The 13,728-nt window shown below is 39.9% G+C and overlaps 1 protein-coding gene across 3 annotated transcripts in view; it reads right to left on the bottom strand.

Annotated features, from left to right (window-relative positions):
* Nucleotides 1-7,428, bottom strand: part of LOC144307964 (fibrous sheath-interacting protein 2-like) — a 75,218-nt gene extending 67,790 nt beyond the window's left edge. For 2 of the 3 annotated variants that reach the window (XM_077888071.1, XM_077888073.1), the window contains exons 1-7: nucleotides 7,055-7,428; nucleotides 6,571-6,696; nucleotides 3,738-3,899; nucleotides 2,936-3,025; nucleotides 2,432-2,571; nucleotides 1,211-1,352; nucleotides 384-494 (exon numbers count right to left, since the gene is read on the bottom strand). In XM_077888071.1, coding sequence (XP_077744197.1) covers nucleotides 384-494; nucleotides 1,211-1,352; nucleotides 2,432-2,571; nucleotides 2,936-3,025; nucleotides 3,738-3,899; nucleotides 6,571-6,696; nucleotides 7,055-7,153 — 870 coding nt within the window. In that variant the 5' untranslated portion in view covers nucleotides 7,154-7,428. The remainder of the gene's footprint in view (nucleotides 1-383; nucleotides 495-1,210; nucleotides 1,353-2,431; nucleotides 2,572-2,935; nucleotides 3,026-3,737; nucleotides 3,900-6,570; nucleotides 6,697-7,054) is intronic. The other variant, XM_077888072.1, reaches the window with a different exon arrangement.
* Nucleotides 7,429-13,728: the final 6,300 nt, after the last annotated feature.

The raw sequence follows: 13,728 nt of genomic DNA, 5'->3' as shown, positions 1-13,728 counted from the left end.
GCAGCTTGCCGCTGGAAATGTAAAACAGATATTTGAAATCTGATGGTCTACTTGAAGGGCGCCCTCATTCCTATTTTGAGATTTCTGAAGTCACAATGAGTACTAAGCTAGGATGGAAGGAAGGATATCTTCCCATTTGTTGTCCAGCATTAAGAAGAACACGTAGTAACAACTAGATCCAATTTAATTCATTGTGCTTTTTCTGGAGATTGGTCCCATTTCCCACCAGTCTTTGAAGCCCAGGTTCAGACCACGTTGGGCCTCTCCATCCACAGCTATCCTCATGAGCTTAGGCGATTTTTGATAATTCATTCTTTAAAATATCAAAATTGGCAAAAGCTTTTCCTCAAATAGCCCGAGTTATTAGTAAAAGCTCACTTTACCTTCCGGTGAGCTTCCTCCCTGGCTTTTTTATGTTGTTCTTCAATTCTTTCTTCTCTTTTTACTTCTTCTCCAATCTTTGTCAGAAGTAACATTTCTTTTGTCTTCCATTCCTAAGGCACACAATGTTATGGTAGTTAGCAGAGGTTCTCTTTCATTATCTTTTTTTTTTTCTTTATTTTGTCAACAATCAAATTAGATCAAGTCAAGGGCCTTACCAAAATTGGGTCAACCATAAGGCAAATCTTATGTTGGCCTTAGGATGGGCTTCTTTTACTGCTTTTTATTGGGAATATGTTGGTGGATGCAATGGGATGGCAAAAGGAAGAAAATTATTTTGCTATGGAAACTTAATTCATGTAAAGCTTTTACATTCATTTAGAGCTTAAAGATGGCTCTAAAAAGATGTTGGTGAGAGGGTTTTTTCTTAATTAACTAAGGGATGTATCATATGTAATCTCTTGCTCTTAAATGTATTTTGGTAGAGAAGATAAATAAATAGGCTTGATTGGATTATGAGAGAATTCAGGCATAATTATTTTTCACTAGAGTTAATTTCTAAAACTCGAAGAGCAGACGAGGTGTTACCGTAAATGCAACAGATATGTAGTTTGTGGTATCACTCTATGTTAAGTAAAAGTTTGTCGACTGTAACAGTGATAAAAGATCAATAGTGATTTATTCTATAAATTATTATTATTTTTAATAGTGGTTTAATTTTCAGACCTGAAATAGCTTTCGGTAATATGGTGGGACTGCTAAAACTGTTCATCAGTGAAACAACCATATGTAATTTCCTCTTCAATGTTTAAAATTTGGTTTTCCTTACCTCTTCAATTTGTCTGCGGAGACCAAGTTTTCTTCTGATGTGGTCTTGATGTTGTTGTTCTTCTTCCTTCATCCGGAGTATGCTCTGCTTTTCTGCCGTGTGCTCAACCTTGTCTAATTCCCTACTAATCATATCTAAATATCTGAATAAAAGTGCAAATATAAGTGAAGGTAAATTAGGTGCTTCCCTTATGATGGTGTTATCAATTTCGATGTTCCCAAATCACCTTTCAAGTTGCTTTTTTATTTCTTGAATACAGAAAATGTAGACTTTTTCAGGGACCTTTAAACTAACCTGATATGCCAGCACACCAGACTGTACTAATTTTACCAGACTCTGTTATACAAGTCTGTTGTTGTGGTTGGGACAATGGCAAAATGTGGAACAAAGTGATTAAAAGAATTTCACACAGAGATGACACACAGCTCAGCAGTTCTGGGAGCATGAATTTTCAAAAACAGCTGAAATCAACCTAAAGACTGACTTCAAAACACAAGCTGATTTGAATTTCCTTTACAAATAAATGTGTACTGGCCTCTCTGTAATTCCCAAGTCTTTGAATGACCTTCCATGTACACAGAAGTCTGTGGACTACCAGTCTGGGATCCTGGTGGATCAGTGTGTATTCTGGCATATTATGATATGAACCCATGGAATTGAAGAGGTAGGGTAAGCAGAAAGAGAGAGAACTATATAGCTCATCTCTGCTTCCTGGGACCTGGGCTTGGTGTCTGAATGGGGACAGTGAATGTGTGTGGGCAGTAGCTGAATGAACACACACAACTGGTTGGGAACAACATCTGTTTGTATTAGCGTCAGGTAAAGTTACAGGAACTCTCCCTTTCTGAACCTGCAGTGACTTCAACTTAATTTTGAAACATGAGTATCTTTCTCTCTCTCTCTCTCTCTCTCTCTCTCTCTCTCTCTCTCTCTCCTACTATCGATGTTGCCATCCCAAGCTAAGGGATTTGGACTTTGGATTTCTTCAAATTCAGTTTGGCCTACCCTCACTTCTAGTGAGTCCAGTTTCCCAGGTAGAAACTCTCCTCCCAAGCCCTGGTACCTCTTAATCAACTTTCCTTTTTCTCCACATTGAAAACTATAGGGGGTTAAATAGTGTTTAATCCTTTTTTGGGCTCCTGCTTTCAACTCTTTCTAGTACTTTACAGCTTTCTGGGGTCTATAGTGCGTCCATGAAATATGTATCAACTTCAGTCATACCTGTGCTTTATTATCAGCTCTTGGTCTGGAGTTGCTTGTGTACCTTCCTGTAACAGCCATTCTTGGAAATGTGCATTTCCATAATTGTCATAGGCTCTTCTGGTTTCGTGCAATTTATTTACTTGTTTTTCAATCATTTTCTGAGAGAAAAAAATGGAAACCTTTATACTGGCTAAAAAAACCCTGTCCTTTGTAAGGCCTACCAAGTTTAGGTCTTGGTAAACCTCCTGTACTTTACAAATGGTTAATTCTATTAACCTGCATTTAAGTCTAGTGTGGCTCCATTCCAGATAAGTGAAAATATCTCTCTGTAAATTAAAGGCAAAGGTCTCATTTTTAAATCTCTTATAAATCTCTAGAGATATCATTTGATTTGTTACCTCAATAATTCTAGGTCAGGTTATTATAAATAAACATTCTTCAGAGGACCAAACCTTTCTTCCAAACTCTAAATAAAAACTATCTTACAGACCCCAAATAAAACAAATTTAAGTATTAACTTACTTGTTCTCTTACATAGTTTCTTTCAAAGTCTAATTTTAAAGTGGTCAGATACTGCCTGTACTTATTCAATTCTTTCAAGGTACATATGACCTATAAAAGCAAAACCAAAAACCAAAGATATAAATAGAAAGTTGTAACAATCATAAACCTTTCCAGAGAAGAGTGTCATAAGAAGACTCTTTTTAGTAACAATTTGGGATGAAGGGTAATAAAAGCACATTTTGGTAGTGGTTTGGAAGGTGGTATCTAAAATTGCTCTATCACCAAGCAATTTCTATCTAAATAGTATTATTTCAGTAATCTGGTTCACATTGTAATCAGAAATTTACAATTCTCAATGAATTTGTTATTAAAACACCAGTATAATAGTGATATTTAACACCCCCCCAAATTTATTTCATCATGCTATTTTTCTGCTCGTTTCCATTTTGTCTCTAGTCTTCTCCAAAAGTATAGAAACTATTCCTTGATAGGTATACTGTGCCTTTATTACTTTTAGAGCCAGAGGAGAGGTGCTATACTACCCCAGGGAGAAAATACATGAATAAACACATTTGTATGTCTGTCTTTACATATTTGAATCATTTGGTGCTGATCTTGTGATGTTATCCAAGAAAAAAGTTCAAGCAGTAACAAGTAGTCTTATTTAGAAATCCAAATACTGAGTAATTAATTGAGCTTTCTAATAAATATTCTTTACTATTTAGCCAAAGCTGATGCAGGTTCCTAGTGAAGTATGGGAGCAAGTGTCTATCATGTCCCTAAATTTCTGCTGGTTAACAAGAATGAGGCTTCAACCTACTTTATTATTGCTGGTGATGTAGCCGCCCTTCTTTAATCTCCTTAGGATATCCTTTCGCTTATGGTAAGCTTTTAAATGGGGATCATGCAGGCTTTTATAGCTGGTTTCCAAAAGTCGGCAATAAGGATCAGACAAGTTAAAGTCAAAAGAAGGCTGATAAAGCTGCAAACACACAGATTCAAAAGTATTACATAGGTAAAATGAATGAAATTTCACTTTAAACCTCAAGTTGTTTAAACCAATAGGTTGGCCAGTGAAAAATAAAACAAGCAAGCAGAACCTTAAGTGAGGGAATCTGGAAAATGGATTGATTTAGGTAAATTGAAGTGCATTTCTCTTCCCCTCTCCTCTACCAAAGCCATCTTTGGGCTGGGGGTGGTAGCCTGAATGTCAGTCCAACTTATGAACACTGAGGTGTGGTCCTAAGAGTCCTGAAGGCAAGTAGGATGCTTCATATGTGGGCAGGGGGAAAAGACAAGGTGTAATAGGGTTCTAGCTTTTTTTTTTCCATTTAGAAGCTTCCTTTATAAATTTATGACTGTTTGATTGACGCCAGCCTCTTGTCTTTCTTAATGAACCTATATCAGGAAACTGGTTTCCCTGGCTACCTTAAAAAGGCAAAGAAAGATGTCCTTCTGGACAATGATTTAATTTAAAGTGGAACTAGATAGGAAGCCCATATCTTTCCTAGAAGAGAAATGATCAACAGCGATGGCAACTTAAGCAGTGCTGCAATTAGCAGGTTGATTATTGCTTCTTCTTTTAGATGTTGACTATTGTGCTGACCAACTCTGGGCTACTGACCAATCAAGAAAGAGATAAATATCCATTTGTTGAGGCCAGGGTAAACTTTCTATTGTTGATTATAATAATTAGTTTCCCTGAACTGAAGAGTCTATTATATCATCACTATGTGCCAGTGGGAGGTTATGGCAGAGACTTTTAAAAGTATGCAAATTGTTCTTTTACTTCACATGTTATCTTTTCATGAAAGCAGAATGTCTAAGCTAATTGGCAAAGTATTTACAATTAACTTTCAATAAAAGCAATTTAAGGAGTTTGTGAACAGTTGCTACCTTAAGTATACTAATAAACAAGTTCATTCATAAATAAATTACCTGAGATTAAGTTTGGTATCAAAATGTTGAGGTATAGGTTCAGTTGTCAAGTTTGGATTAATGCATAGCTAAAGACATTGCTATATTTTAATCTGACTGAGAAAAACACAAACACCATAATTTTATTCTATCTGCATTCAAAATAACATGAAAGACCTTTAAATTTCCTGTTGCTGTAGTGATCTGCTAAAGTGGTCTGCAGTTGTGGAAGCAGTAAGGGCAGGTGATGGAGTGTGTGGCCTGTCAGGAGACAGTGGTTATGGTCTGAACTCTGCTATCATCTCCTTGTGACCTTAGATAAATCATAGCTTTACCTTTACAAGGTGGTCATGAGGGTAAAATGAGTTATGAAAACACAACACCTAAAGGTGTAAATATAAAGTCTTAACTTCCTTGAGGAGATCCTGCTAAAAGGTAGTCTTCAGGGGAGCTGAATGTAGTGCCTGATCATGATTAAATGCATATACTTTGGGGTAATCAATATAATAAAGTATAGAGATAATCATTATAATTTAGTATAGAAAAAACTGGAAATAATTAGTTAACAAGTAGACAACAGGACAGAATAGAATTATAGCAAATAGAAGATATTTGAGGATAGTCTTTCCTCCTTTGTCGAATATTAGTTGACCATAAAGTTGAGGGTCCACTGCTGGATTCTCTATTCTGTTCCATTGATCTATGTGTCTGTTTTTGTGCCACTACCACACCGTCTTGATGACCACAGCTTTGTAGTACAACCTGAAATCTGGCATTGTGATGCCCCCAGGTATGGTTTTCTTTTTTAATATTCCCCTCGCTATTCGAGGAAAAAAACAATAGGGCTATAGTTACAAAGCAGAAAGCAGTGTTATTACTTGCAATGAAATGTTTCAGGAAAGCTAATTTGTGAGAGTGTGACTCAGTCAATTTCTGTGAGGTGGCATATATTTTATATTTAGTAGAACACTATGCGTTTTCAAAAGAGAAACTATGTTTTCCAGCAAAAAACCCTGAAAAATTGTTATATACTAGAGAAGTATCAGAAATACCAAGAAGCCCCTAGTCATCCTTGATGATGTGCTGGATAGTGGAAGGGTAAGGATGTCAGAATTATTCCTGTAGAATCTTTTGCTATTGTGATCAAGCACATTCTCAACTAGAAAGTTCTGAACCTCCTCCAGACTTGGCCTAAATTATGGACCAGGGGGTGGGTATCAGGCAGAGGACTTAAAGTGTGTAATAATGTGAGTGCAGCACACTGCATCACTAACAGTGCTGAGTAACATGGTGCAGACCAAGGGCATGTAAGTTCCAAGGAAAGATGAGATAGGTGTTGTGACAGTTGGGAAAGGCTTTGCATAGTAGCTCTTAAAAGATGGATCAAATTGGAGGTCAGGAAGGGGAGGAAAGTGCATGCCAGGTTGTGGAAGCCAGACGGACAAAGGCACTGAAGTAAGAATTAGCAAGATAAGTGTAGGTAGGCAGAAAAGACCCCACCCAACCTTTGGAAACTGAAGCTTTGGGTTGGAGACAGGGCTGAATTGGATGGCTGGGGGCAACATTGAGGTTTTCCATCATTAAAGTGAAGTTCAGACACTAATCAATTCATTTAACTTCACGTGGTATGTGAAATTGAAGTTGACTGAAAGCAAAATCATCGCAGTGTTTCGAGTTTAATAGCAAGCTGAAAAGGGTAAAGAAAATAACTTAAGCACCATTAAAACTCAGTTTACCTTTTCACTTATATTCGTAGTATAGAATACATTGTTGCTTCCTGGGATAATAGGCAGCTTGACCCCAAGAGGAAGATCCAAAAGATTAGCTGCTCCGACCTCTGGAATGGTTTTTTTGTGTGAGCCCTGTCAGATACCATGAGAAAGACTGTCTATTTTTAAGAACTGTTCTTTTAGTTGAGATCGATCTACTCACATTAAAATGGGCTAATACCTCCAAATAAACCAAAGAATCCTACGCTCGGGGTTGAAAGAGCTCGCCCTGCTGACAACCTGGAAGGCCTGCCAGCTTCCCCGGGTTACCAGCCCGATCTCTGGGTCCCACCCAAGGCTGGTTGGTCCTGGCCACAGGCAAGCTCTGTCGTCAAGCACCCGCCTCTTTCACCCTCGTTCGGCTGAGCTCTCCGCCCCTTCCGTCCGCCGCCTTCCCGAGATCCTGCCCAGGAGCTAGGAGGAGGGTGACTACAGGCTGGCCACCACTCACGGTGTCGCACTGCTCTCTGTCGGCAGTTAGCCTGCTGGCGGCCGCCTTAGTGGCAGCGGCTTCAGCAGCCTTATAGCAGTTGCTGAGGTACAGATCCATGGCCACCCATCAGCCCCCAGGGTGCCGGGGGCTAGAGCTGCGAGCCGTCTTCGTTTCTCCTCTTCGATTACACCTTTCCCGCTCTACGCTTTGATCAAGTTTGGGCCGCCAAGACGGTGATCGCCAGGGTAACGCGTCCTCTAGGCCACGCCCCTCACTGTGATGCATTCTGCGCTGGACAGCTGACGTCCTCAACTCGCGTAGACCCTGCGGAGGTGAAAGGGAGCCGGGACAGCTAGCCGGGACGGCTCACCGCTCCGGCTGCCTTGCTGCCTCGAACCTTCGGCGCATGCGCAGGTTTTAGTGCCTCAGAATTTGGAGAAGTGGTCTGAAGGGGTGGTGTTGAGAGCGCACGCAGATTACGTTTCTCCCTAAAAGTAGCACCTCTCATTTAGACTAACCAGAATGTATCAAGTTTTGTCAGTGGGTCGCTGGCTGTAATTTTTACGATTCTTCCTGGCCCCCCCAACCAGCCGTGATTCTGTTCAACACATGTGCATATGTTGATTGTAGTAGTAATTGTGTAGTTTGTCTTAGCTCGGCTTTCCACTTCTGCGGACTTTTTAGACACCAAGCCCCCCCCCCCCCCCGCCCTTGCCCTATGCATACCACCTCTCCAGATTCCACATAGGGCACAATAGCTTTTTAAGGGTTCAATACTTTCTTCCCTTGTCTTCCTTTTTCCTGACTTGGGCTCTTCATCCATCTGGCCTCCTCTCCCTCCCTTTCTCTCCCTTTCTCCAGTTTCTTTTTTCCTCCCTTCCCATTAGCTTAGCCAACATTTTTGAGTGCCTTCTCTAATACCAGACACTGAACTGGGTGCTGAGGAGACAACAGTGAGTAAAACAGTTCCTGCTGCTTAAGAGCTTACTAGATGGCAATACATTAAAGGCTGAGACCGCACCTGATGTGTCAGGAGTTTGTACTTTGTCTCTGTGTTGTTTTATGTATCTCTTTATTGTGATTAAAAAATTACTTTTTACCGTCATAACATTTTAACTGTACAGTTACATTTTAACATTTTAACTGCATAGTTCAGTAGTGTTAAGTATAATCGCATTGTTGTGCAACAGATCTCCAGAAGTTTTAAATTTTCCAAAACTGAAACTGTACACCCCTTAACTCCTCTTTCTTTTCCCCCAGCACCTGGTAACCACCATTTTACTTTCTGTTTCTATGAATTGGACTACTTCAGATCACTTATATAAGTGGAATCACATGTTATTTTTCTTTTTGTGATTGTCTTAATTCACTTGGCATTATGTACTCAAGATTTGTTCATGTTGTAGCATGTAGTAGGGTTTTTTCCTTTTTAAGACTTTAAATTATATGTATACACCACATTTTCTTTATCCACTCAACCATCAATGAATATTTAGGTTGCTTCCACCTCTTGGCTATTGTGAATACTGCTGCTATGGACATAAGTGTGCAAATATCTCTTTGAGACCCTACTTCAGTTTTTTGGCTATATACTCAGAAGTGAAATTGCTGGCTTGTATAACTCTATTTCTGATTTTTGAGGCACCTCTGTACTGTTTTCCATAGTGATCACACCATTTTGCAGTCTCACCAGTAGTACACAAGGGCTCTAATTTCTTCATGTCCTTACTGTTTTTTTCTTTTTAAAAAATGATTTTATTTATTTATTCATGAGAGACACAGAGAGAGGTAGAGACATAGGCAGAAGGAGAAGCTGACTCCCCGCAGGGAGCCCAATGCAGGACTTGATGCCAGGACCCCAGGATTAGGCCCTGAGCCAAAGGCTGATGCTCAACCACTGAACCACCCAGGTGCCCCCTCACTGTTATTTTTTTCTCCTCATTTTTTCGATAGTGGCTCTCCTAATCGTGTAAGGTGATAGCTCATTGTGGTTTTGATTTGTATCAAAAATTATCTCTGATAATTAGTGATGTTGAACAGCTTTTCATATGCTTGTTGGCCATTTGCTGTCTCCATGTTTTTGGTCCACTTTTTTGTTCTTTTGGCCATTTAGTAACAATAAGTAGTATTTATTGGGAATTTACTAATTTCAGACACTATGCTCAACACTCATCTCTTTTAAGCCTCACAACACCTTATCTATGTTTGCTCCATCTCTACAGATGAAGACATTGCTTGCAATGGCAGTGGCTATTATGTGACACAGCTGAGATATGAACCCAGGTTAACTGACTCCAAAAGCTGTTCTTTTCTTTTCTTTTCTTTTCTTTTCTTTTCTTTTCTTTTCTTCTTTTCTTTCTTTTCTTTTCTTTTTTCTTTTCTTTTCTTTTCTTTCTTTTCTTTTCTTTTCTTTCTTTTCTTTTCTTTCTTTTCCTATAGAACATAGTAATCAAAAAACTTCTGACAAACAAAAGTCTAGGACCAAAGGTCTTCAGAGGTGAATACTACCAAACTGATTCAATTTCCTTGATAGTAATAAGTCTGTTCACATTTACTATCTCTTCCTGTTTGCATTTTGGAAGGTTATATGTTTCTAGAAATTTACCTATTCTGGGTCGTCCAATTTTTGGCACATATTTTAATAAAATTCTCATGGTCCTTTGTATTTCTTTGGTGTTAGTTGTTATTTCTCCACCCTCATTTCTGATTTATTTATTTGTGTCCTCTATCTCTCTTTGATGAGTCTGACTAAAGGTTTATCAATTTTGTTGACTTTTTTTTCATAGAACTACCTCCCGGTTTCATTGATCTATTATTTTTAGTCTCTATATCATTTATTTCTGATCTAATTTTTATTATTCTTTCCTTCCACTGGCTTTAGGCTTTATTTGTTTTCCTTTTTCTAGCTCCTTTCAGTGCAAGGTTAAATTGAGATTTTTCTTGCTTCTTTAGATAGGCTTGTATTGCTGTAACAGTCCCTCTTAGAACAGCTTTTGTTGCACCCTCAAGATTTTGGACTATTACTGTTTCATTTTCATTTGTCTCCATGTATTCTTTTAATTTTCTCTTTGATTTCTTGGTTGACCCATTTATTGTTTATGAGCATGTTATTTAACCCCCATGTATTTGTGTGCTTTTTCCGGATTTTTTTCTTGTAGTTGATTTCTAGCTTCATATTCTTATGGTTGGAAAAGATGCACAATATGATTTCAGTCTTTTTGAATTTGTTGAGGCTTGTTTTTGGCCTAACCTGTGGTCTATTCTGGAGGACATTCCATGTGTACTTGAAAACAATGTGGATTCTGCTGGTTTTGGATGGAGTGTTATGAATATATCTGTTAAATCCATCTGGCCCAATGTGTCATGCAAAGTCACTGTTTCCTTGTTGATTTTCTATTTTGATGATCTATTCAGTGGTGTAGGTGGAGTGTTAAAGTCCCCTACTATTATTGTATTACTATTGATTCCTTCCTTATGTCTGTTAATAGTTGTTTTATGTATTTGAGTACTTCTAATGTATTTTTAATATCAGCTATTGGGTTCCTAATCTTTGATTGGTTCTTTTTTATATTTTCTCTTTGTCTAAGGTCTCTCTCAGATCCTCCACTCTTTTCCCAAATCCATTAAGTGTCTTTATGACCATTACTTTGAATTATCTATCAGGCATATTGTTTATTTCTGTTCTATTTGGCTCTTTTGCTGTGATTTTTTTCCTGTTCTTTTATTTTGGACATATTCTTTTGTGTCCTCATTTTGTCCAACTCTTTGCTTTTTATTTTTTAAAAAACATTTTATTTATTTATTTCAAAGTGGGGGGTGGGGAGAGAGCAAGCAGGGGGGAGTGGCACGCAGAGGTAGAGGAAGAAGCAGGCTCCCCATTGAGCAGGGATCCCCACATGGGGCTCAATCCCAGGACCCTGGAATCATGACCTGAGCCAAATGCAGTTGTTTAATCAACTGAGCCACCCAGGTGCTGCTCTGTGTTTGTTTCTATGTATTAGGAAAATCAGCTATGAATCCTGAGCTTGAGAGTAGTGTCTTTATGAAGAGATCCTTTAGTGCTCTATAGTGCAGTGTCCCCTGTTCACCTGGACCAGGTGCTTTAGGGGTCTCTCCTATGTGTGTTGCATGCACCCTACTCTTGTGGCTGAACTGCCTTTGCCTTTATTCCGGTCAACTGCAATGGTCCACTTGGTCCATTGTGGGCAGGGTGTTGTCCCTGTGCTCTTAAGGAGCCAGTTTCAGGTTGCTTTGGGCTTATAGTTGAATCAGGCCAGATGCCTGCCCCTAGCCCATTTTCAGGGGCTGTGGTGGCACCAAACTGCAGGGCACTCTCCCTGTGTTGACCCCTGAGTGGCTTTTGTTGGTAAGTATGGCCTGCAGTCAGACCAGAATTCTGCCTCCAGTCTACTGTTGGGTTTACAGTGACCCCAAAGTACAGGCCTTTCTCTTTGTGCTGCCCACTCTGAGGTTTTTGTTGGTGGGTGGGGCCAGCAGTCAGATGAGATGTCTGCCCTCAGCCCACTGATGGGGTTGCAGTTGAACTGGTATGTGTAGTTATCTTCCCCTCTCCCCAGGGCAGGAGTTGCTTTGAAGTGGTGCTGGTCACTATCATAGCTGCTTGTACAATGAGACTCCAGTTTGGAGGGACTCCTGCTGAGTAGGGCAGTTTGGATGGGGAGAATCCTTGGGAAAATGCATGCGTGGGGTTTGCATTTTGGAGTTGATAAGTTAGATGGAGAGTGTTCATGTTGGTTCTCACAGTTGTCTGGGTCTAGGCTGGGAGGAGCGGGGAGAGAAATGTTGCCCTCCAACTCTTGTTCTTAAAGGAGTCTCCTAATTATCCCAGCCCCTCCAGCACCTGTTCTGAAATTAGTAAATAAATCTCCTTCCCATAGACTCCAGATACTTTTGAAACTGCTTCTTCTATGCTGTATCTCTATGTTGTTTGTTATGCTGTCTCTTTAAGGGTGAGGACTTAGTTTCCTATCACTGTCTGGCTGTCCCAGAGCCAAGGCTGCTGATTTTTAAGGTACCCAGAGTTAAGTCCTGCTGGTTGTACAAACTAATGAAGTTAAGCCAGACTGGTTTTCAAAGCCAAATGTTAATGGGGACTTGTCTTCCCAGTATAGTTCCTTCATGTGTGGGGTGCCTGGTGTGGGGTCTGTTCTTTCCCTTTTCCATGATTGTGGTGTCCCTCCAATTTGTGGTTTGTCTCCCTAAGAGTTTCGTTTCCAGATGGGTCTCTGCCCCTCCCGCAATCCTGGTATGGCCTCCTCTTTATGATTGATTGTGGAGAGTCTGTTCTGCCAGTCCAGGTTGTTTTCTGAGTCAGTTGTACAGATGTGGCTGTAATCTAGGTGTATCCATGGGATAAGGTGAATTTAGTTTCCTCCTACTCTGTCATCTTCCCAGGCTCCCTCCAAAAGCTGTATTCTTTTTTTTTTTTTTTAGATTTTATTTATTCACGAGAGACACACAGAAAGAGGCAGAGACATAGGCAGAGGGAGAAGCAGGCTCCCTGTGAGGAACCCGATGTGGGACTCGATCCCAGGACCCTGGGATCATGACCTGAGCCGAAGGCAGTTGCTCAACCACTGAGCCACCCAGGTGCCCCCAAAAGCTGTATTCTTAATCAATGCACTGCACACTTGCATGTGTTCTTGTTTTAATTCCACATATATAGGGGATCCCTGGGTGGCTCAGCGGTTTAGCACCTGCCTTTGGCCCAGGGCGCGATCCTGGAGTCCCAAGATTGAGTCCCACGTCGGGATCCCGGCATGGAGCCTGCTTCTCCCTTCTCCTGTGTCTCTGCCTCTCTCTCTCTCTCTCTCTCTCTCTCTGTCTTTAATAAATAAATAAACAAATAAATAAATAAATAATAAAAAAATAATTCCACATATATAATTATAACTCCCACATTTAACACTCTAGCCTGGTGATATACTCTACTACAAGCCAAACATCTCAATGTGGATGTCTGACAAGCAACTGAAATCGACATACTCAAAATTCAACTCAACCTCCCGTCAGTGAAACAGAACAAAACAAAGGCCTCACTATTCTTCCTGTATTTCCTCTTTCAGTGACTGGTACCACTGTTATCCAAGCTAATAACCTAGAAGCCTCTATTTCCCTGTAACATTGACATTCAATCTATCCCAGAGTCCTACTGTTTTTGCCTCCTAAATATTTCCCATATCTCTCTCCTTCTTGCCATTTCTTCTACAACTGCCCCAATTAAGCCACTCATCATGTCTTGTCCTCACTATTATCATAGCCACACTATTGTATCTCTTCCATCTTTCACCTCTCCAATCCATCTTTCATTTTGCCATAAGAATGATCTTTCTAAATTGCAAAGTGATCATGTCTCTCCCATGCTTAAAACTCCTAATGACTCTCAGGAAGAATGAAAGCAAAGTATAAAATATCTTTGTGGCCTGGTCTTCCAAGACACTATTGCAATACCACCTCTAAAACTTGACACTACAGTAATACAGAACTGCTTTTAGTTGCTCCTCTGCATGCAGCTGGCTAGTTCATAACTCTGTCTTTGCTTATGTTGTCACCACTGCCTTGCATAACTATGCTCTTTTTTTGCCTGGTTAATTCTGGGGCCTCAGTTGGAATGACTGGGATAATCAGGCTCTCTCTTCATGAGTTTTTTTTTAATCCTCTAGCAGGTAAGC

This window comes from Canis aureus, chromosome X (genome assembly GCF_053574225.1).
Source record: "Canis aureus isolate CA01 chromosome X, VMU_Caureus_v.1.0, whole genome shotgun sequence".
NCBI lineage: Eukaryota > Metazoa > Chordata > Mammalia > Carnivora > Canidae > Canis > Canis aureus.
Note: the sequence above shows the minus strand (reverse complement) of the source record. Positions and strands in the feature narration are given on the sequence as shown.